This window comes from Chelon labrosus (genome assembly GCF_963514085.1).
Source record: "Chelon labrosus genome assembly, chromosome: 14".
Lineage (NCBI taxonomy): Eukaryota > Metazoa > Chordata > Actinopteri > Mugiliformes > Mugilidae > Chelon > Chelon labrosus.
In genome coordinates, this window is record NC_140347.1 from 5,685,190 (window position 1) to 5,708,430 (window position 23,241).

Below are 23,241 nucleotides of genomic sequence, written 5' to 3' on the forward strand. Positions count from 1 at the left end.
TCTTGGCATGTTTGGTTTTCTATAATGTTTAGAATATAAGGAAATAAAATATTTAACTATGTTATTTTTTGTCAATGTTTTCGACATGTGGGTTAAGTTCATCACCTTGCTCAATACCCCCAAGGTATTTGGCTCACTTTCCCTCATAACCAACATTTTGAAAAAAAAAAAAAGATTATTTTTGCAAATCAGGCTAATCTTATCTTTGGCTTGATGATTCACATGATTTTATACACTAATACCTCATCAACTTGTATGATATGCTGGAATTACTAGGACAAAATGGCTATTATAGCTGATATGTATATACGTATATATATATATATATATATATATATATATATATATATATATATATATATATATATATATATATACAGAGAGAGAGAGAGAGAGAGAGAGAGAGAGAGAGAGAAAGAGAGAGAAAACCACTTTGAAATTATTTTAAACTTTGTCCAGCAGGGGTGTAGTTGAGTTCCAGTTCACTGTAAAATGCTGAATATATAAATCGACCTGCATGGGCTGCTTGTAGTGTGTAAAGATATATTTAATGAATAAATCAACATTTCTGTTTAAAATAAAATACATTTATTGTCGTGGTCACAATGATAGACACACACAGTTAAAAGAAACCATTCACAAACCATATCTCTGTAGTTCAATTAATGTTGAACTTTAAGCACCAATCAAAAACAAACTGATTTGCTGTTGATCATGTGAGTGACTCCGGACACACATTACAGTGTCAATCATTACTCATGGCCTCACAGCTTTTTAAAGACTGCCTCTTCCTCACATACAACGGACAGCGCATAGTTTATGAGGTGAAGGGCTGAGACTGATGCCAGCACACGGAGTCAGATCTAACTCGTCCTCAGAAACTCCAGGTGGAGGAGTGAAACGAAAGTGCTGCAAGAGCGTGGTGAAGAAGAGGAAGAGCTCCATTCTGGCCAGATTCTCTCCCAGACAAATCCTGCGACCTATAAGAGAGAGAGGGAGTGAAAGAGAAACTCTGGGTTGTTTTTTCTCATAAACTGTAACCTCAACAGTGATGGCTGAGCTCACAGACCTGCAGAAAAAGGCATGAAGGCTTCTGGCTTGATGAACTTGTTGTCTTTGTCCAGGAAGTGGGTGGGATGAAAGGAGTGAGGTCTCTCCCACTCGTTGGCATCATGGAGGACAGATGTCAAGAGAGGATAGACTGTGGTACCCTGTAGAAAATGATATAAGACATAAAAAGTTTCAGTCCAATAGTACAGTAATACATGAAAATGAAAATGCACATGATATCCCTTGTTATGAGGAGAAACTGGTCCAGATGAAGGTAAATACATGAATCCTGGGGTCAAGATGGAAAACTTTCTTCCCTGCTTATATGTTTCCAATCTCTCTTCCCTCCACAACAAAGCAGGATTAATCTTTTGGGCCATCCCAACATTTGGGTAATGTTGAGAATTAATGATTACAGTTTGTTACATAAGATTGTGACTTTGCTTGTGATTAAACAAAACAATATTTCTCTGACTTCAACCAAAGATGGTAGCTGGGCTTAACAAGCACTTTTACGTCACACTTCCAGGAGGGAGCCACACCCCCTTCCTTGTCAGCCACATCAACCTCACCTGCTTCCAGTCAGTTCACCTGTTCCCACTCTCCTCATCAACCCTGCAGTATATATACTAGTCCTACAGAGCAGTTCCTTGTCATGCAAAACGTGTGTGTTGAGTCAAGTGGGTTTCTTCCTTGTCATGGTCCTTTTGTCTGAGCTTAGCATGCCCAATGCTAGCTTTATATTTTAAGATTTTTGTGAGGTTGATTTGTTCAGTCATTTTTTTACAAGTGACAAAGCTGGGTAAAAAGGACTGAGAGGAGATTGTGACAGATCCACATTCCCATAAAAGCTACACTTCTTGGGCGAACCCAGTGTCCCACTAAAGAAAAAGTGATGAGTATTTCCAAGAGATCAGGTCATAGATTTAAGAAAATATCTACAGATCTTTTGAATATGCTGGATCCATTCTGGTCTGATTACAGGGCAGCAAAAAAAAAAAGATAGGGCCCAAATGCAGACCACCAAGTTGGCCAAAAGAGTTCAGGGACTTAAACTGAAAAAATAAAGAGCTGGCAGGCGGGCACAGTAACAACATGGGAAGCATGAAAAAAGTTGGCCTCTCTTCAACTCAGTCAGATAGGGTTTTTTGTTTGCCTTGTTCTTATGTTCTTCTGAAATATCAAACATGACACTTTGGTTTTCAACCACATGGAAGCTGCATTTATTGTAATGTAGATAAATCATTTACATTTGTGAATTCCAGAACGGTATGAATTAATTGATAATTTCATACTTGGTGTTCTATTCAGTCTAACCTTTTCAATGAAGTGTCCATAAAATGTGACGTCTCGGGTGGTTTTGTGAGGAAGTGCCGTGGGCAAGATGCTGGCCAGTCTCTGTGTCTCGTGGATGACGGCGTTGGTGAAGGGAAGGTTCTTCCTGTCATCAACCTGCACCTGACGACCTCCTATGACCCTCTTTAGCTCCTCCTGGACTTGGTCTTGGAGATGAAAGGACAGAGGACAAAAAGACGTGACAATATTTCACCCAGTTTTCTCTGTGACTGATTAAATTATGCAGTTTGATTTGTTTTTGTGATGTCTCATGCTCCTCACCTTGTATCTTGGGATATTTGGCCATGAACAGAAGCCCCCATCTCAGCGTAGTTGATGTTGTCTCAGTGCCGGCAGCGAACAGATTCATGACTGTGATCAAAAGGTTATCATCGTGGAAGTGACTGTTGGTATTTCCAGACTCCTGCACATAGACATGTAACAGTATAGTTTTATGAGTAAATCTGATCTAAAGGTTTAGTGAGGGTTTTAAGTGCTAATTTCCCTTCAATCCTGTTACATGTACATCAGCTGTTATGTAGTGAGTTAGTGTAGCTCGTGAAACAGCTTGTGTGTCATCATCTTGCGCTATATAGCCTAGTAGCATACTGAGTTTGAAGCCTGCAACATGAAATTAATGTCTAAACAGTTAGCAATGGGTTGTTTTAACGGCCTTTTGTAGAGACTTTTAGCAGATGAACATATATATGAACATACGTTTATATATATAATTAGATACAATGCTGCTGATTGAAAAGTTCAGTACTCTATTGATGCAGAGGTTAAACAGAACTACATGATTATTGTTGAGTTTTGGAAACAGCGTGTGGTCACAAGTGGTATTTACAGGATTCTAATTCATTAATTTCTCTGGTTTCTCTGGTGCTCCAAGTTCAAACAGTGAAGGATTTTGGAAAGCAGCCTATCAATTGCTCATGCAACAAACATGTGCTTAGGGTTATGTGTGCTCTAAGTGAATAAAGTTTCCCTGTACCATACAACCCTCGTAACCTAGGGATAGTGAAACTGAATTGTGGCCATAAAGATCAATGAATGAAAAATGCATTTCCCACACCCGATAGCCAGAGTTAAACATTTTGTTATTAGATGAAAAAACACTGCACATCCAAACCTCCAGAATTTGCTTGCGGACCAGAAAGGCATCCACAAAGCCTCTGCACATCTGTGGATTGAGGGTCTCTTTCAAATGAGTGAAGAAAGCTAAGTTTTGTTTCCTATTGGCAGCAGCCAAGTCGTGAAATTTCTTCCTGTTAGAAATCCACTTGCAGAGCCATGGGAACAGGTTGTACACCTGTCAAAGATTATTCACGTTAGAAGAAACAAGACAGGGAGTGGGAAAACAGTATTTAATAAAGTTGTATTACAGTATAAACTGTAAAACTGTAAAAACAAAACAAAAAAAAGATACCTGTATTGACCCGGAGCCAGCAAGTTGATTATTTCTGTTCACTCGATCCACCAGAGAAGTGAATTCTAGATCATCGTACTCAAATCTGCTGCCGTAGATCATGGAGCAGATTATATTAGAGACTGCACAGTTTGTTGGTTGGGCTGTATCAAAAGGCTCTCCTGTGACAAAGGGAACAAAAAAAGGTGTAGGTAACTTAAACTAATTTAATATGGGGTATAAGCTGTATATAATAAAAAAATAAATGAATTAATTGTACCTTTGAATTTCTCAATCACTTTAATGAGGTGCTCACATTCCTCAGTGATTTTCTCCTCACTAGCCTTCTTGCCCATCCCATAATCTCTCAGGTTAGTCAAGGTGAAGCGTCTCATTTCTTTCCAAGAATCCCCATTGGACCATAAAACACCTGACAAGATGTTTTAAGGGTTGACAAGAACTAACAAACAACAACAAATAAAGCTCTGTGGTAAAAAGAACTTCTTTTCTTCTCTTACCATGCCCTTGGTTAAATTCATGCACAATTAGCATTGGGTCTCTTTCTCCAAACGCTTCATCGTAGTTGACAAGTGCCTCCTTCACTGTCTTGTATCCGGCCAGCACTACCACTTTCTTGGGTCCCAGATAGATGGTGAAGACTGATCCATATTTCTTGGAAAACTAACAGTAGAATATGTCAATACTTTCTTATTTAACACATGTCAGAGAAACCAGACAAGGTGAAAGAACTGCCCAGAGAGCAGATCCAACAAACTATCACAAATAAAACTACCAACTTCCTCACTTCCAGTAATGTTTTGAAGGGTCTCTTCAGGTCGAGCTGCAGCAGGTTTCCAAACAAGGGAAGAGGTGTGGGTCCTGGAGGCTCCTTCCGGTCCTCCTTGGATTGAAAGGTGGAAGAGGCAGTTAAATATATGAGCAGTAGGACTGCCAGAGCTCCCAACAGAGAGACAGAACTGAAAGACTGCAGTAAAACATCTAATATCTCCATGACTGAAGAAAAACACACCAAACTGATCAAAGAACTGTTGGCAGCAGTGTCCACGGTGAGTATTTATACTGAAAGTCACTGCCAAGATCCTGCCACTGTTGGTACTTTGATCACTGCAGTGTTGTGCAAGAATGACTAAACAGGAACTAGTTCAAAGTTCATAGTTCATATTTTTTAATTCTGAACTAAGTTCATAGACACCAAAATGAACAGCTTGTGTTTGTTTTTTCTGTTTTTGTTTTTTTTGTTTGTTGGTTTTGTTTTGTTTTGTTTTTTCTTAATGGTCAGCTTCAAACTATTCTTTTTTGAATAACCATTGACTGTATATACTAGGAAATAACTCAGCTGTTTGTGTGGATCAGCTGCTTCTGCAGTGCCGGAGGTGGCTTCTCTATTAGCTGCACCAGCCATGCTGTATGCTGTAAATCACACGTCGACTGACAGCTGTCATAGAACTTTTTATCTTTTTATTTCCTGATCAGGGGTGAACGTCGTTATTTACCTCCAGACTGAGTAAAACTCACGTCTATGTTCACAGTTGGAAAATCGATCCATTCAGTTTACAGTTCACAAAAATATGAACAATTCAATGAAAATGTTGTGCACAACACTGGATCTGTGTTAGTGTTTTCTTTGCATTTAGAGCCAAGGGATGAAAGAATCAAAAGGAACACACACATTAACCTTTATTTTGAGAAGTATTTTATGGGGGGGGGGGGGGGGGGGGCAATCCACTTGTGTTGGTGTAATTCATTCCATTGTTTCCATAAAATTGACCTCTCAATAAAATTTATAGACGACAGCTGTGAACTGAGCAAATAAAGGTTAAACATTACTTTTACTGAAATTAATCTATTGTAAAAAAAATAAATAAATAAATAAAATAAAACAATCTGTGGACCCATTGTTGAACCTTGCGGAACACCTTCAATCAATCAACTGTTCAGAAACCTGACTTGCAACCATCAGCAGTTAATTTTATGTGAGGATATCAAATGGAGATCAAAACCCACCACAAAGCAGCTTATTTAACAAAATATATTTCTATCAACTGAATCTATAGCTCCAGACAGATCTGATCTGCGAAAAGAGCAGCACAGTGTTGCTTTCAGCGGCTGCAGCAGTTATGATGCTATGGGCTGGTCAAAACAGTAAGATCAGTGTCACATTATTATGCAATGACAACACCTGAGTAAGTGTGCATATTGAAGGGATATTGATTGAGGCGAGAGTACAAAAGATGCAGTAAGATTTCTTTTTATTTAAATGTATCAACGCAAAATATATATTTGACAGGTCAAAGAACAAAAATATGCATAACTCATCTTTCATAAAAGGTGTCAAATTGCAGAGAGATATATATACAATTTCAATCTTGTAAAACTATTAGATATAAAACAAATATTAAACAAATATTAAACAGACCCCTGTTTTGAATGTATTCTCTCTGTGGCATCAAAGTATGTTAAAACAGCTTCACACACACACACACTCACAGAGAGACAACCCACCAGAGAGAAATGGCATGGCTCCATCTGCTGGACAAAAAAAAGTTGAATGCAGTTTGGACTGAATTACAGCACGTTTAATGCAACTTCTTGTTTCATGGCGCGTCATGAAACTTTGAGGGGCCAGAACACCCACGCCACTTATGTCAGGTTCCTTCGCCTATCTTTCGACAACCTATTTCCAAATTTTGAAGTCAATTTGATAAGGCATCAAGCCTGAGGGCAACCAAGACACAAACAAAGTTTTGTCCAACTTTCACAGTTTTATCAAAATAACAGACTTCCTGTTGGGTTTAGAATATGGCTCCAGCTGACTTTTTTGTGCGTCCTGGGATGTTACATATATGTGACATATTCCCAGATTTTTAGACGCAACGGGCTTCAGGAGGTGGTCTGAAGATGGCACTACAGAGCCATTTTGCCACGCCCCGTGCTCAAGGCCCTTATACATTAAAATTTTCGGCCGAACAAAGGTGTCCGCAAATTTTCAGGACTTTTCGTGCCTGTTTAGGCATGATTTCATTGGAGGAAAGACGCAGAAAGTACGAAAACAATAGGGTCCTTGCAACTCCGTTGCATGGCCCCATTGGGTCCCTGCACTTCGTTGCTCGGGCCCTGAAAAGCATAGAAAACAGCATGTGGAAACAAATGTAACGGAAAGATACATTCAGTTAATCAAGGTAACACAGACTGTTTAACATCAGCAAAAGAAAACAAATATTTATTTTACAAAGCCCTCATTGTGTCCATGTGAGGACACAGTCTAAAGCAGCGGTCGGCAACTGGCGGCCCGTGGGCCAAAACTGGCCCACCTCCAATAATATCTGGCCCGCCAGATGACACTGAAAATCAGTTGAGTCCTACCACGTTTGATTGATATAATCTGAACCATTCAAACATCTTACATCTCACTCAACAGAGAAACAAACTTACTACCCGGTTTGACCACTAGCAAACTAAGGCACTCAGCCACTCACTCACTTACGCACAACAGCAGAGAAACGAAACCGACTCATAATTATGAGTTGGTTACGCTGCTCGTGGATCCCCGCTTAACCGAGAGTCAGCAGCCACTCACTCGGCCGGCAGAGAAACGAAACTTAACCGACTATAACTGACTATTACACTACTAATCAAGAGAGACAAGAGCCAGCTAATATGCTCACTCGCCACCAAATTGACAGATTGCCTTCATATTTTTCCATAACCGTTTTGAAAAAAACGGCCATTGACGGAAAATATTTGGTTAACGCGACCCCTGATGTCAGGAGATATGGATGTGACTTTAACCCACAAGTAGTTCTCCAGATTTTTGTGCGTCAGGCCGATTCCTCTCGTGTGTCTTAATGGCATTATAGAAAAAAAGGTCGACCCCCACTGATTGCGCACTTTTGAGCGCATCGCTGACCAGAGAGGTTGTTTGGAAAGCAATAAGCTGGAGCTGAAATGCGGCCTCATCCAACGAGGGGATGGTTTCTTTGGAAATTCTTTTAAAATTTAAACGAATGACTTTCTTAAAATTACTTTTTTTTGTACAAGATATAATAGTATCATATAGATGGGGGCAAACGTTTTGTTAAGTAGAAAAAAAGCATGTGTCTGATTGATGTGATGTTTTGGCCCGCCATTCAGTTGCTCGGAAAAAATTTGGCCCCAGGCCAAACTGACTTGCCGACCCCTGGTCTAAAGAGGACAGTATACAGTCTGTCTGACCTCCTTTTGAACACTCTCCACCTCTGGCTTCATGTCTCATAGAGCTGATACTGTGAAAGGTGATCTGCTGCTGGTTTATTGGTACCACCTCATATAAAGCTGTTTTTTTAATCAATCACTAAACATACGATACAATACATTACGATATGATACGAATAGCTTTGTCTGAGCTTCTGTCCACCATGACAGACATCAACAGTCAGACATTTAAAAAGCATTGTTTCAATATTTGGCATCAAATGTTGATATCATAGACTGTACAAATATGGACAATGCATCTCCACTTCCTTCCATTGGTCAAACTGATGCTATTTTCCTGGTACAGGTGGCGCCATCTGTTGAGTTTAGAGCCAGAGTCTGATCAGTACTGTCTGAGAGGGCAGCCACGTTATTGATGACCCATCCACACTTCCTCCAGACTGACTCGGGTTTTCGTTTAATTAATACTACATTCTCCTCTACCTCCACCAGTTACAAGGAAATGTTGGATTATACACTGAACTCATTTTTCAAACTTTATTTACAACTTTCATGGTCTCACGTTATCGCGTTAAGGAGCGATTGGCATGGCAACTGGTAGTCCATGTTACATCACATCCTGTTTCTATAGCGTCACATAAATAACTAAAACGAAACTTATCCAAACAATTGACATTTGAACATCCCTGATGTGTATTTTGTGTATTTAATTTGGCCCATGTCCCATCCACTAACATGGAGGAGGTGGAGTTTATGACCTATACTGCAACCAGCCACCAGGGGGAGCTCTACTTGCTTTGGCTTCATCTTTGAGGAGCTGTTCCACCGTCCATCTTTATACTGTCTATGGTTGATATCTATATGAATAATCATTCAACATTTACATAAAGCAACATGTTAAAACCTCCTATCAGTTTGGATTGCCAACGGTAGAATAGAGGTCTCTGGGATCAGAAGAAGCAGAGGAGGAAGCTTTCACAGCGCTGTAGAACACAGCACCACCTTCATCATCATCATCACAACCCTAGAGGGGTACACACACAAACATAACACAACATAAGTCCTGATTGTTCTGCTAACATCTCCACTATAATCATTAGAAAGCTTACCTGGCCTTTAGCTTTACTCTTGGTCTTATTGGTGTAGCTGATGGAGGTGTAGCAAACACCATCCTCAGGTCCAGTCTACACAATGAACACAACATAATGACTGCTCAGTATATGTGGATTTACACTCTCAGTCATATATCTACATAATTCATTTCAGGTGTGGCTACACCCAACATATCAACATATTTATATTATCTAGACAATCTTTCTTTTCTTTGTTAACATTTACTATAATAAAGCAATTTTGTGTTTAGACTCACTGTGTTTTCTTCCGTTTCTCTTTTGTTTCCTGAAAAGACAAAAAAGCAAGAGTTTCAACAAAACAAAAGGTTCATCATCGAGAGTTTGATCAGTGGATGTTCTCACCTTTAGTTTTCTTCCATTTGATGATCACAACAACAAACACAACAGTGAAGAATGCTGCCAAACACACAGGAACAATAACGTACAGCATCAACCAGCTGTTAGGAGGAACTGAAAGAAGTAGAAACAACAAGAATGAAGATGGAGACTGAATCAGAAAACATCTCCACCAACCCAAAGAGTCAGCCTTCTATTCAGACTTCAGACATGGAGTTAGAGAGTAAGACATGTCCTGTTTTTACCTTGTGGTGTTATTGTTGTTGGTGGTGATTTTGTTGTTGCATCTTCACCTGAACAAAAAAATAATGGAAATCTTCAACAATCAGTACAGTATCATAACTACACTTTTTTAACTCTACCATGGACTACGAGTTGGTCATTGAATTGTTTGACTTTCAATCGTTAATTTCAGAATCTCTTCTGTCCTCTATGTCTCTTCCTCCATACCTGGCCACTCAAACATTTGAGCCGTTCTCCATAATCCAATATTCATCTTAACGTCTCGTCCAGTGTTCTTATTCCAGCAACTTCGACCATCCTTCTCTGACTCTCCCAACTTGCCCAGAAAGAAACATCAGCAGAACTCTGAATCCTTTACTTCCTTTTCAATTCTTTGTGACTGATATCCCTGCCATACATGTCTAGTAAAGATAGTACTGCACCTTCGTCTCCCTCATGCTCCTTCATTTCTTATAAACAAACCATCTATCCAGCCAATCTCTCCCTACTCTCCTTCCTCAAACCTCCAAATATTTTCTCCCTTTACTTTCTTCCACTGCTTAACCTTCCACCAAGACAACCAGGTATCTTCACCTTGGCCTCCGCCAGTCCACCCAATTCTATCTGCAGAGCCATCTTTTGTTTCAACTACCCTGAAATGACAATACCATCTACTGTAATCTGTGAATTATTATTATTTTATTTTTTTTAACACAACAGTGACGAATGCCACTAAAGATTCAGGAACAATAACGTACTGCATTGATCAGCTGTTATAAGGAGCTGAATAAAGTGGAAACAACAAGAAAGAAGATTGAGGCTGAATCAGAGAAAATCTAAACCAAGAGTCAGTCTGACATTTAGACTAATGAATTAAAAAGATGAGATGAACAGTGAGAAAGACATGTCCTGCTTTTACCTTGTGTCGTTTTTGTTGGTGGTGATTTTGTTGTTGCATCTTCACCTGAACAAAACCAATAGAAATCTTCAACGATCAGTACAGTGAGAACATACTCTGTGTTACCTTTACAACAATAGATGATAGAAACTGGTTTGATATTTAAACTTTCATCAGTCTGAGGTGATTTTAAACAGTTCATCATATTCTCACCTGTTTTCTCACCTGAGGACTGAGGGCTGAACGTAAACAGCTGAACTTTATTAGTGTTAACATCCAGAGGTGGGTAGAGTAGCCAAAAATTGTACTCAAGTAAGAGTACTGTTACTTTAGAATAATATGACTCAAGTAAAAGTAAAAAGTATTGTCACCCTGTGTTACTTGAGTAAGAGTAAAAAGTAATGGGTGAAAAAACTACTCAAGTACAGAGTAACTGTCGAGTAACCTCTTTTATTTATCAGGTCAAATAATGTCAAATAATGCACATGATGCATGCACAAAAATATATTATGGCAATGATAATTTTCAGAGCCGGATAATTCCCTTAGACAACTGAAACAGTTTATAATAAACAATAATAAATAAATAATATAATAACTTAAATCTTTACACAGTAACATAAATTTTAAAATAAAATACATTAAAATAAAAATAAATTAATAACAAAACAATGGGCTCAATAGTAGAGGTACAGTTGAGGTTACAAAGAACAAGTTTCTAAAAACCGTGCATGTTCACTCCATAAAGTGACCGTTAATCTTCAACAACAGCTGGTTCTCAAGATTTTCACTCTGAAGCTATGACCTTTTAGCTGTGTACAGGAGGCCTGCATGACTAAACAGCCTCTCACAGGCGGCAGACGCTGGGAGGGCTGTATTCAACTTTAGTGAGAGCCTCTTCACTTCAGGAAAAGGTTTGCCGCGGGGAGTGTGTGTGCGGTCATGTGATGGCTCGGCTCTGCCTGATTGGTGAAACGGAGTTAGACGTCGCTAGTGGCTACATTTGATTGGTGAGATGCAGTCATGTGATAGTCACAGAGCCTCTGGGAAGTCCCGACCTTAAATCATTGCTCTCCCCATATAAACAAAACAGACCATGCGGCAGACGGATCGATAAAAAAAAAAAAAAAAAAAAAAAGTAGCGAGCAGAATCAGCCCAATGTAACGGAGTAAAAGTACCGCTCCTTCTTCACAAATGTACTCAAGTAAAAGTAAAAAGTATGCTGCTTTGAAACTACTCATAGAAGTACATTTTTTCCAAAAAGCTACTCAAGTAAATGTAACGGAGTAAATGTAGCGCGTTACTACCCACCTCTGTTAACATCTGTTACTTTACACTTCAATAACTCATAAATCCTCTGATTAAGGTGAGATGTTGTAAATGTCACAGGGTCAGAGCAGGAACGTGGTGATATCTCCATGTCTGATATTTCCTCTTCACTCTCATACAGCCACTCCACTGTTTTACTACATGCTTCATAGTCCAACACAGAGCAGGACAAGATGACTTTATCATTGTTCTCATGTTGAGTCACTTTAGAAGATGGAGATATTGAGAGAGAAAGACAACAAGAGTAAAATGAACTTCATCACTGTGATCATAATTATTGTAATGTTTCACTATGTTGTTCTAACAAGACAGTTTGACCTGGAAACATTATGATGGAAATACTCACTGGTAATAACAGACAGATCAACCGTAGAGTTTGCTCCTTGTTGTTGTCCTGATATGAACTGTCTGCAGGTGTAACGACCAACATCCTCATCTGTGACCTTCTTTATAACCAGAGAACAGTTTGTTGTAACACTCAGTCTGTCTGGTTTAGATCTGATCTGTCCAAGATCAACTAACATCACTGTTGTTGTGTCTCTTAAACCATTGAACATCCAGGTAGTACTGTCACAGTTCTTCTGTCCATCTATCACATTTCCACAAGACAAAGTGACGTCATGTCCAACTCTGACAGTGACTGATGAATATTGTCCAGTTGCTGCTGTTGAGACAAACAGAGATTAAAGCAAAAAAAAATCATCTGACTGAAAAATTTTTTAGGCCATCACTTTGTGGAGTTTTAACCTTTTGTTTGTGGACATGCCTTGTGCCTTTCTTTTTGGTCATGTTTGATTGAATGATAAATTGACACGACATAAAAAAAAACATGCATTGAGCATTAAAAAAAAAAAAAAAAATCGCGTAACCCGCTGAACCCCACTCGTGATAGGGATTGGGGATTGCAATTATTTCCCATGAACGAGGAATTCCCAGTAAGGGCGGGTCATAATTAAGTCCCTAATTGATTAAGTCCCTGCCCTTTGTACACACCGCCCGTCGCTACTACCGATTGGATGGTTTAGTGAGGTCCTCGGATCGGCCCCGCCGGAGTCGGTCACGGCCCTGGCGGAGCGCAGATAAGACGATCAAACTTGACTATCTTGAGGAAGTAAAAGTCGTAACAAGGTTTCCGTAGGTGAACCTGCGGAAGGATCATTAACGGTCTGGCGCAACCACCTCCGCCTGGCGCGAGGTTGGTCTGCTGCTGATGCCTCCCTTCTTCGAGGGCCGCGGCGTGTCTCCCTCCGCCCCGGAGGAGAGCTCGGCGCATCCCGAGGCGCTCGCAGGCAGGCAGGCTCCTCTCAGACAGTTAAAACTCCACAGCTGATAGGTGAAGTTGTTGCGGATCTGCACCGATCTCATTTTTAGCCTTTTGAGACCCGAGTTGACGGAAATCCGTCATATGACGGAAAACTTTAATCCATGGACAAAGAGACAAAAAATGTGAAAAATGAAGTGTAACATTAAAAAAAAAATGACTGTCATATTCAGTTAGTATAGACTGTAGGAAAATGTCCAACATGTCTCCACTTCCTTCCTTTGGTCAAACTGACTGTTATGGCTACTCTTGCTTTTAAAAAAAAAAAAAAAAAATAGTGTAAAAAACATCAGAGTAGTTTGTGAGGAGGAGGTCTACGACTCACTAAATAATAAGCACTCACGGAGAGGTTTCGGTTCCAACAAAAAGGTTTTGGATTTATTTACAAAAAAAAACAGAAATATTCTCCGGGTTGACTTCAAACAATAAGCAAAACAAAAAACTTAATTTAGTGGTTGATAAACTATTTCACTCCTCACTCCTTTCATTCCTTCAACAAAAAAAACAGACTCCAAGCAAACCAGCTGTCCTCACTCCTTAATCACAGGAGGAGGATGGCCTGACTAGGAGGAGGAGCTTGAGCAGCAAAAAAAACAATTATAATAAATAATAGTTAATCATTATCCTTAGCATTTCCACAATACAAAGAATTAATAGGCTCCAACATCCCGGCCCCTAATTGTTGGCTTTAGCAAAACAATTACATAAATAAGATTCAAAGGAGCCAAGATAGAACAATTACACAATGGAAATTACTTATACTCTTCAAATAATCATGCTGTTCAAAGTTCAAATAAGTTACTTGATGACCATCTGTCTTATCAAAGTTCATAATCATGTCAGAATGTCTGATACAGTCCATAGTAGAGGCTGGAGAATTACGGCCTCTCTCCATTCATCCTGCTGCCTCCATTAGAAGACAGAGCTTATCTATTGGTCGTTGAATCACATTGCTTTTGGTTTTAACCAAAACACTTCTCACGAAACCTTTGGCATCTGGAAATGTCTTTACAACACGGCCCATAATCCATGAGTTCCTTGTTGCTGTGTTATCCACAATAATAACCAGATCTCCAGGACTGAAGTTTCTTCTTATGCTGTTCCACTTGCTTCTTTCTTGCATGAGCGGAAGATACTCTTTTGTCCAACGTCTCCAGAAGAGATCTGCAAGATATTGTGCTTGTCTCCATCTCTTTCTTGAATATTGATCATTTTGTTCAAAGATTCCTGGTGGCATGATTGTCTTCGCCTTTAGCTGAAGTAAATGGTTTGGGGTTAGTGGTTCCAAATCATTGGGGTCACTTGACACTGTAGTTATTGGTCGATCATTTAGGATGGCTTCTACCTCACACAGTGCTGTTGATAGAGTTTCATCGTCGAGTGTTTGTTGTTTTAAAACAGATGTGAGGATCTTTTTGACTAGTCTGATCAGTCTCTCCCAGATTCCGCCGTGGTGGGCTCCAAAAGGAGGGTTAAAAATCCATTTTATTCCCTCTGTTAAAAAGGTGTTTTGAATCTTCTGATGATTCAGCTCTTTCAAAGCTTCTTGTAATTCCCTTTGGGCCCCAACAAAGTTTGTCCCACAGTCAGTCCTGATACTTATAACTGATCCTCTTCTGCAGATGAATCTGCGTATAGCATTTATGCATGAGTCTGTGGTTAGGAAGTTTGCCATCTCCAGGTGGATAGCTCGACTCACCAGGCAGGTGAAAATGACCCCCCACCGTTTAACTTGAGCTCGGCCCCTCTTCACTTCAATGGGACCAAAGAAGTCAATGCCAACATGACTAAAGGGTGGTAGGTCTGGATACAAACGATCCTCAGGAAGATCTGCCATTTTCTGTTCTCCAGGTCTTGCTTGCATGCGTCTGCAAAATACACAGTTTCTGATGATCTTCCTGGCTAAGGAGTTTGCATGAGGGAGCCAAAACTTTTGACTTAGCCTGGAAAGCATATGGCTTCTTCCTGAGTGCCCAACCTGATAATGGATATGTTGTAGGATGAGGTTAGATATGTGAGAACCTTTTGGGAGAATGATTGGATTTCTCTGGTGCATTGGCATTGCACTTTTGTTTATTCTGCCTCCTACTCTCAAGATGCCATTATCAAGGATTGGATCCAGTTTGTGGATGGTGCTTCTTGAACTGAGGGTTTTGCCATTTTTCAGGTAAGTAAGTTCATGGCTGAAGTAGCATCCTTGTTCAAAACAAATGATAGCCCTCTCTGCCTCTTGCACATCTTCCACTGATCTTTTAGTTTCTTTTTCATCTCTGAAGACACGTGTGTCTGACTCTTTCTTAGTTGGCTTAGCAATTGAAGTAGTTTTTTCACCTTCAATATCCAGGCCACAGACCTCTGAAGTCGGTTCCATGATGAGTGATACTTGATTAATGTGCTTATTGGATGTTGGTTTTCAATCTTCATACTGTTGACTGTAACCTCCTTTCTCACCTCAGGGTCATTTGCTGATATTTCTCCTAGACCTTGTGTGATTTTTGGCCATGTCTTTTTCTCTCTGCCCAGGTATTCCGGACCTCTCAGCCATCTTGATTTTAAGAAAGATTCCACATGTAACCCTCTTGATGTGTAATCAGCAGGATTATCTCTTGAATTTATGTATCTCCACTGGCTTGTGTGTGAGAGATCATGGATCACTGCAACTCTGTTGGCTACAAACGTCTGAAATCTCTTTGTTTGATTACGAATATATTTCAATACAGATGTACTATCTGTCCAAAAAGTTGAATCTGTGAGTGGTAAATGCAGCTCCTTCTTAAGCATCCGATCCACTTTTACAGCCAGTGTTGCTGCAGTGAGTTCAAGTCTGGGTATGGTGATCTGCTTGAGAGGTGAGACTCTGGCTTTTCCAAATATGAAGGAGATATGGATTCTGCCTTGTTGGTTCATTAATCTAAGGTAGCTTACTGTACCATAACCCGACTCACTTGCATCACAAAAGTGATGCAGCTCCGCAGTCTCCACTGGGTCGAAATTCTCAGGTTTTATGCATCTTGGTACTTGAAATCCAAGTAGCTGATTTAGCTCTCCGATCCATCTCTGCCAGATCCTTGTGGATTCCTGTGGAATAACTTGATCCCATCCATACCTGGATTTGCAGAGCTCTTGAAGTAATTGTTTAGCTTTCAGGATGAAAGGAGAGAGAAAACCTAATGGGTCATAAACTGAACTTACTGTGGAAAGTATACCTCTTCTGGTAGCAGGCTGGCTTCTGACAGTCACTTTAAAGCTGAAGGTGTCACTGTGAGTGTTCCAGTGGATTCCAAGTGCAGGCTCAACTGTGATGTGTTCTTTCAGCTTTTCTTTATCCAGGTCCAGTTCCTTGACTGCTTTTGCTTTGTGATGCTCAGGAATGCTTGCTAACACCTCACTGTTATTGCTGACCCATTTTGTCAATGTGAAGCCTCCCCGACTGCAGACTTCAGTGAGATCTTTGACAAGCTTTATAGCTTGGTCCACCGTTGACACAGATCGGAGGCAGTCATCCACATAAAAGTTAGTTTTGATGGTTTTCAAAACTTCATCAGAGTAATGACTCTGATTGTCATCAGCAGTTTGACGCAGGGCAAAATTTGCAATGCTCGGGGATGATACAGCGCCAAAGAGGTGAACTTTCATCCTGTAAACTTCAAGTGGTTTGCTGATATCACCCTCTGGCCACCACAAAAACCTCAGGAAGTCTCTGTCCTTTTCATCAACATGTACTTGATAAAACATTGCCTCAATGTCTGCCATGACTGCAATTGGTTCTTGGCGAAACCTTAATAGAACTCCAATGAGGGTGTTTGTTAAGTCTGGACCTGGGAGAAGCTCTTTGTTCAGAGATGTTCCTTGAAATAAGGATGTACAGTCAAACACCACCCGCAGCTTGAGCTTTCGCTTGTGGTAGACACCATGATGTGGGATGTACCAGACTTTTCCATCCTCTCTGCAAAGTTGCTGTGGTGGAACCTTTTCTGCATAGCCCTTTTTGATGATGTCCTCCATGAAGGAGGTGTATTCCTCAGCATACACTGTATCCTTTCTAAATTTTTTCATAAGGTGCAGTGTTCGTTCCTTTACCACACCATGGTTATCAGGCATAACCTTGTCTTTGTCCCGGAAAGGCAGTGGTAAATGATAGTGGCCATCTTTAAGAAATGCTGAGCTGGAAGCAATCTCCATAAAACATTTATCCTCAACTGACATCTCATTTTTCTCCTCGTATAAGTTCTCAGAGAAATCCTGGTTATATTGTCTGATGAGTAGATCCTTCAACTCAACAACAGAGATTCTGTTACTTGACACTGCAATGGGCCCAGCATATTCTGTCGCACTATCAACACTGAGTGGTCCAGTTACCACCCATCCCAGTAAGGTTTGGACTGCATACGGTCCATTATCCTGACTGTTTATTATTTTCCATGGTTCCATTGCTTGAGGAACATCGGTCCCAATGAGGAGGTCAATGTCTGCCTCAATTTCCATTAACTGAATGCCACTGAGATAAGGCCACCTCTTCAAATCATCTTGTGTGATGATGTTTTCCTTTGAGACAGGGATTTTACTCTGTGAGTAAACTTTTGGCAGATCCAGATATGTGCAGCCCTTCAAGTCTCCAACCTCCAATCCTCTGATCTCATAGGTCCCTACAGGCTTTTTCTGTCCCATTGTTCGCAAAAGTATTTCTTTTTTGCGTCCTTTCACATTCAGCTGGTTCATTAGATTTTCTGTGCAAAACGTTGCTGTGCTGCCTGGATCGAGGAAGGCATAGGTCTGAATATACCTGCTCCCTTTTGCCACTTTAACTCTGACTGGGACAATTGCAAGTGCACAGTCTCTCCCGGCCCCAGTTGCATCACCGGCTGAAACAAGAGCACTGTTTATGGGGGTTTCTTCTGTCTCAGCAGTGGCTTTTGGTTGATTTTCTTGTCTTGGACCTTTTGCACCGAGAATATGAAGTACAGTGGGATGTTTCATTTGACAAACTTGACATATTAATCTTCTTTTACAATTTTTGCTTAGATGACCTCTTAGTAGGCATCCGAAGAAATATCCATGACTTCTTAGGAATTCAACCTTGTTGTCATGTGACTGTGTTTTGAATTGTGAGCAGTCGGTCAGAGTGTGTTTCCCATGGCAGAATGTACAGGAAGGGATGATGGGACTGGGTGTGGTTTTAAAAGGTTGTTGTGGAATAGATGATTGTTTTACAGCACATCCCGATTTCTCCATATTCACTGCTACTGAAGTAGCGAAGTTGCTGTTTTTGCCTCTTATTGATTTTGGTTCATTTTTGCTTCTTGGGATAGATTTTTTTATTTGGTCTTGAATGTCCCCAAACAATGGATCCAGAAGCATCTTAGCCTGTTTTTCCACAAAATCCACAAAGTGCTGAAATCTAATCCTCCTGCCAGTTCTCTGTTGTGTCTCAAAAGCTGTGGTACGCCACCTTTCCCGGAGTTTGTAGGGTAGTTTGGATGCTATCAGCCTTAGGTTTGATGGGATCTCAAGTTCCTCTAAATACTGTAAATCTTGCATCACATTACAGCATCCTCTCAAATACACTATATTACCAAAAGTATTCGCTCACCTGCCTTTACTCATTCTATGAACTGAAGTGCCATCCCATTCCTAACTCATAGAATTCAATATGATGTCGGTCCACCTTTTGCAGCTATTACAGCTTCAACTCTTCTGGGAAGACTGTCCACAAGGTTGAGGAGAGTGTTTATAGGAATTTTTGACCATTCTTCCAAAAGCGCATTGGTGAGGTCACACACTGATGTTGGTCGAGAAGGCCTGGCTCTCAGTCTCCGCTCTAATTCATCCCAAAGGTGTTCTATCGGGTTCAGGTCAGGACTCTGTGCAGGCCAGTCAAGTTCATCCACACCAGACTCTGTCATCCACGTCTTTATGGACCTTGCTTTGTGCACTGGTGCACAGTCATGTTGGAAGAGGAAGGGGCCCGCTCCAAACTGTTCCCACAAGGTTGGGAGCATGGAATTGTCCAAAATGTTTTGGTATCCTGAAGCATTCAATGTTCCTTTCACTGGAACTAAGGGGCAAAGCCCAGCTCCTGAAAAACAACCCCATACCATAATTCCTCCTCCACCAAATTTCACAGTTGGCACAATGCAATCTGAAATGTACCGTTCTCCTGGCAACCTCCAAACCCAGACTCGTCCATCAGATTGCCAGATGGAAAAGCGTGATTCATCACTCCAGAGAACGCGTCTCCACTGCTCTAGAGGCCAGTGGCGGCGTGCTTTACACCATTGCATCCGACGCCTTGCATTGCACTTGGTGATGTGTGGCTTGGCTGCAGCTGCTCGGCCATGGAAACCCATTCCATGAAGCTCTCTGCGTACTGTACTTGGGCTAATCTGAAGGTCACATGAAGTTTGTAGCTCTGTAGCAATTGACTGTGCAGAAAGTCGGCGACCTCTTTGCACTATGCGCTTCAGCATCCGCTGACCCCTCTCCGTCACTTTACGTGGCCTACCACTTCGTGGCTGAGTTGCTGTTTTTCCCAAACGCTTCCATTTTGTTATAATAGAGCTGACAGTTGACTGTGGAATATTTAGGAGCGAGGAAATTTCACGACTGGATTTGTTGCACAAGTGGCATCCTATGACAGTTCCACGCTGGAATTCACTGAGCTCCTGAGAGCGGCCCATTCTTTCACAAATGTCTTGTTTCACAGTCTGCATGCCTGAGTGCTTGAATTTATACACCTGGGGCCAGGCCAAGTGATTAGAACACCTGATTCTGATCATTTGAATGGGTGAGCGAATACTTTTGGTAATATAGTGTACATTGCGTATGCATGCAGCATTCTCCCATCCTCAGCTTTAATTGCTGTCCAGTTCAAGGCCTTTTCTAGGTAAGCTCCAGAAACCTTCATTTCATTTCCAAAGTGCTCTTTTAAAAGGCGTCTTGCTTCACAATAGCCCCTGCTCCCATCCATGTGCAAACAGCTGCAAACCAAGTCTCTAGGTAAACCAGAAGTAAACTGCTCAAGATAGTAGAGTCGGTCCTGATTATTTTTAGTCTTGTCTTCAATCATATGTTCAAATGCATGGATAAAAGACTGATATTCCAATGGATTACCATCAAACACAGAAATCTCTCTTGCAGGTAACAGAGATAAGTTTTGCTGTGAGACAATGAGTTCTGCTAAATCATTTTGTCTTTGAATAACGACATCCAAGTTATCATGAGCAGCATTAACAACCACATCTGAGTACTCCTGTGCAACATTAGTTATGGGGCGATTATGGTTTGCAGTTTCACTTTTGTGTTTTTCAGTTACATTCTTTATTTGAGGTTTATTTTCTGGTGTTTTGGTACCCCTTGTAGGTGCAGGTCTGTGGAGACTTAAGATGGTTTGGTGAAGAGGGGTTTTTGGTATTGCACCCAGATGCACAAATTCCACATTGCTCTCCATTGTTTCTGGTTCATGATGAGAGTCATAATATTCCTCCATGCCATCACCTGGAGTTTCCTGATCCATGTCATCACTTTGAAGAATTTTTATCTTAGCGGCTGATGCTGCGAGGTCTGCCTCCAACTCCATTTGCTCCATCTTTGATTTCAGTTTTGTTTCCTCCAGTTGCAAGGTGTGTTTTTCTTTCAATGCAGCAGCTCGAGCTATTGCAGCAGCCTGCTCCGCCTTGGCCTTTTTTAACTCTGAGGAGACTGAGGAAGTGGAAGACCGTGTTTTGTGTGATACATTTGATATGCTGTCCAGTGGTCCAACTTTTGATTGTGCAATTTCTCTTTTCCATGTCTCAACATCTTTCATGAAATAATTCAGGTTAGTTATTCTGGGTTCATACCAGTCATAGTGATCATTTTCCTTTTCCTCCTCTGATAAGAGCTCTTGCACAGACTTGTGAGCATTTTTAAATTCATCCACAGCTCCTTTAAACGCTTCAAATGTGTCATTGACTTTATCAACATTTCCAACATCAGTCATCAAATCCTTTATTTCATTCGTCTTCCTTGTGCATGCTCCCAATCTGCCTCTGCGCGAAGCAATGCACGATTTCAACATGTCCCCAGAATCAATTGCGGTCTCAGGTGTGTCAGACATCATCGCAAATTACCACACACATTCCTTTAATCTCCGTTTAATTCATCCATAAATATCCTTCCAACATCCCCGTTTTATTGCAGTCCACATCCACAGTCCACAACTTTGTCTCCCATAGTGTTAGATTGTTGGTTTGTAGCGCAACGGCGCATTCATTCATAAAGTTGATCGTTGATCAGCTGATTTTACTCACGGCCCGACGGCTGCTTTGTTCATCTGTCGGCGAGTGAACGGCTGGATCCGCCAATTCTCCTATTTCCTTCGAGTCTTCAGTGAAGTTTATCAACTTGTTATGGCTACTCTTGCTTTTAAAAAAAAAAAAAAAAAATAGTGTAAAAAACATCAGAGTAGTTTGTGAGGAGGAGGTCTACGACTCACTAAATAATAAGCACTCACGGAGAGGTTTCGGTTCCAACAAAAAGGTTTTGGATTTATTTACAAAAAAAAAACAGAAATATTCTCCGGGTTGACTTCAAACAATAAGCAAAACAAAAAACTTAATTTAGTGGTTGATAAACTATTTCACTCCTCACTCCTTTCATTCCTTCAACAAAAAAAACAGACTCCAAGCAAACCAGCTGTCCTCACTCCTTAATCACAGGAGGAGGATGGCCTGACTAGGAGGAGGAGCTTGAGCAGCAAAAAAAACAATTATAATAAATAATAGTTAATCATTATCCTTAGCATTTCCACAATACAAAGAATTAATAGGCTCCAACACTGACACTAGTGTCCCAGGGATATAGGGGCCACCTGTTGAGTTTGGGGCCAGACTCTGATCAGTACTGTCTGAGAGAGGAGCCACATTAACGATGACCTGCCAACACTTCCTCTAGACTCACTGGTGACTGTGTTACATTAATACTGAGCTCTGCTCTACGTCCAGCAGTTACAAACAAATGAAATTATACACTGTACTATTTATTTATTTATTTATTCTTTCCTCCACTCATTGTTATACTGGACCGCTTCACAGTCATGACAACTGTTATTCATCATGATGTCACATCCTGTTTTTACAGCATCAAATAACTAAAACAAAACTTCTCTGAAAAAACTGAGACATGAACATGCATCAGCATTATATTAACTACCTAAATGACAGAAACCATTCTTGAAAAATATGATTTAACATGTACTTTACTCTTTACTGTTTTAGTTTAAAGTCTCATCCACTAAAATGGAGGGGCGGAGCCTATGACATATACTACAAACAACCACCAGGGGGCGCTCCACGTGTTCATGGAGATGTTTGACAGCACACATGAACAGACAGGTGAAGAGATAAACTCCTCACATCCAGAATTTAACTCTTGACGTCCATGATGATACTGTAGCAGCTGAGAAAGAACACAGATAAGATGTCTTAGTGGACTGAGACCTGCTGGTTCCTCATTGTAACTCTGAAGTCACTGTTTCCAGAGAAGTGAAGGGGAAGTGTTTTGGTAAGAATGTGGGTCCAACAGCAGCAGAGCTCTGGAGGTTTGAGCCTCTAACGATGACCAGAAAAACACCAGAAACACAAACTGTTGACACACTGATGAGAGTGACTGTGTGTGTGTTGTCTAAGATAGATAAGAGGCTGCACAGGTTTTAGTTTTACAGGATTCAAAGGTGTAATATTTATGTTTTACTGCATGGTTTCATGGAACCGTCATTGCAAGTTAGTTTGTGTTTGGTTTGATAAAACTGTGCAGAAAAGAAGCACTAATGCATTTATCTCAACCAACAATCTTCACACGTTCAACTTCCTCTGTTGTGCTGATGAGCAAGAAGTTTTCTGTTCTTGACCTCCCTCTAAAACACTGTAGTAAAGAGAGTCAGCAAAATGCATCAAAGATAAAAGTTAAAACATAAAGTTTAAAAGTGTTCATTCTTTGTCTATGTAGAGAAAAGACAAAT

The 23,241-nt window shown here is 40.6% G+C and overlaps 1 protein-coding gene across 1 annotated transcript; it reads right to left on the reverse strand.

Moving 5' to 3' along the window:
• Positions 1–565: 565 nt before the first annotated feature.
• LOC311499477 (cytochrome P450 2K4-like) lies at positions 566–4,889 on the reverse strand. The gene is made up of 9 exons (XM_084560460.1): positions 4,599–4,889; positions 4,312–4,474; positions 4,074–4,223; positions 3,815–3,975; positions 3,518–3,697; positions 2,668–2,809; positions 2,368–2,552; positions 1,070–1,211; positions 566–980 (listed from the first exon to the last, which is right to left on the reverse strand). The coding sequence occupies exons 1-9, from the start codon at positions 4,803–4,805 to the stop codon at positions 793–795; spliced, it is 1,518 nt and encodes a 505-aa protein (XP_084416586.1). The 5' UTR covers positions 4,806–4,889; the 3' UTR covers positions 566–792.
• Positions 4,890–23,241: the final 18,352 nt, after the last annotated feature.

Bases quoted from the DNA above. Each gene is read 5' to 3' on its own strand.
- LOC311499477 (XM_084560460.1), bottom strand. From the start codon at position 4,805: ATGGAGATATTAGATGTTTTACTGCAGTCTTTCAGTTCTGTCTCTCTG. The intron at 4,475-4,598 runs GTGAGGAAGTTG...TTCTACTGTTAG, and splicing joins CCTTCAAAACATTACTGGAA to TTTTCCAAGAAATATGGATC. The intron at 1,212-2,367 runs GTTAGACTGAAT...CATTTTCTACAG, and splicing joins ATGGACACTTCATTGAAAAG to GGTACCACAGTCTATCCTCT.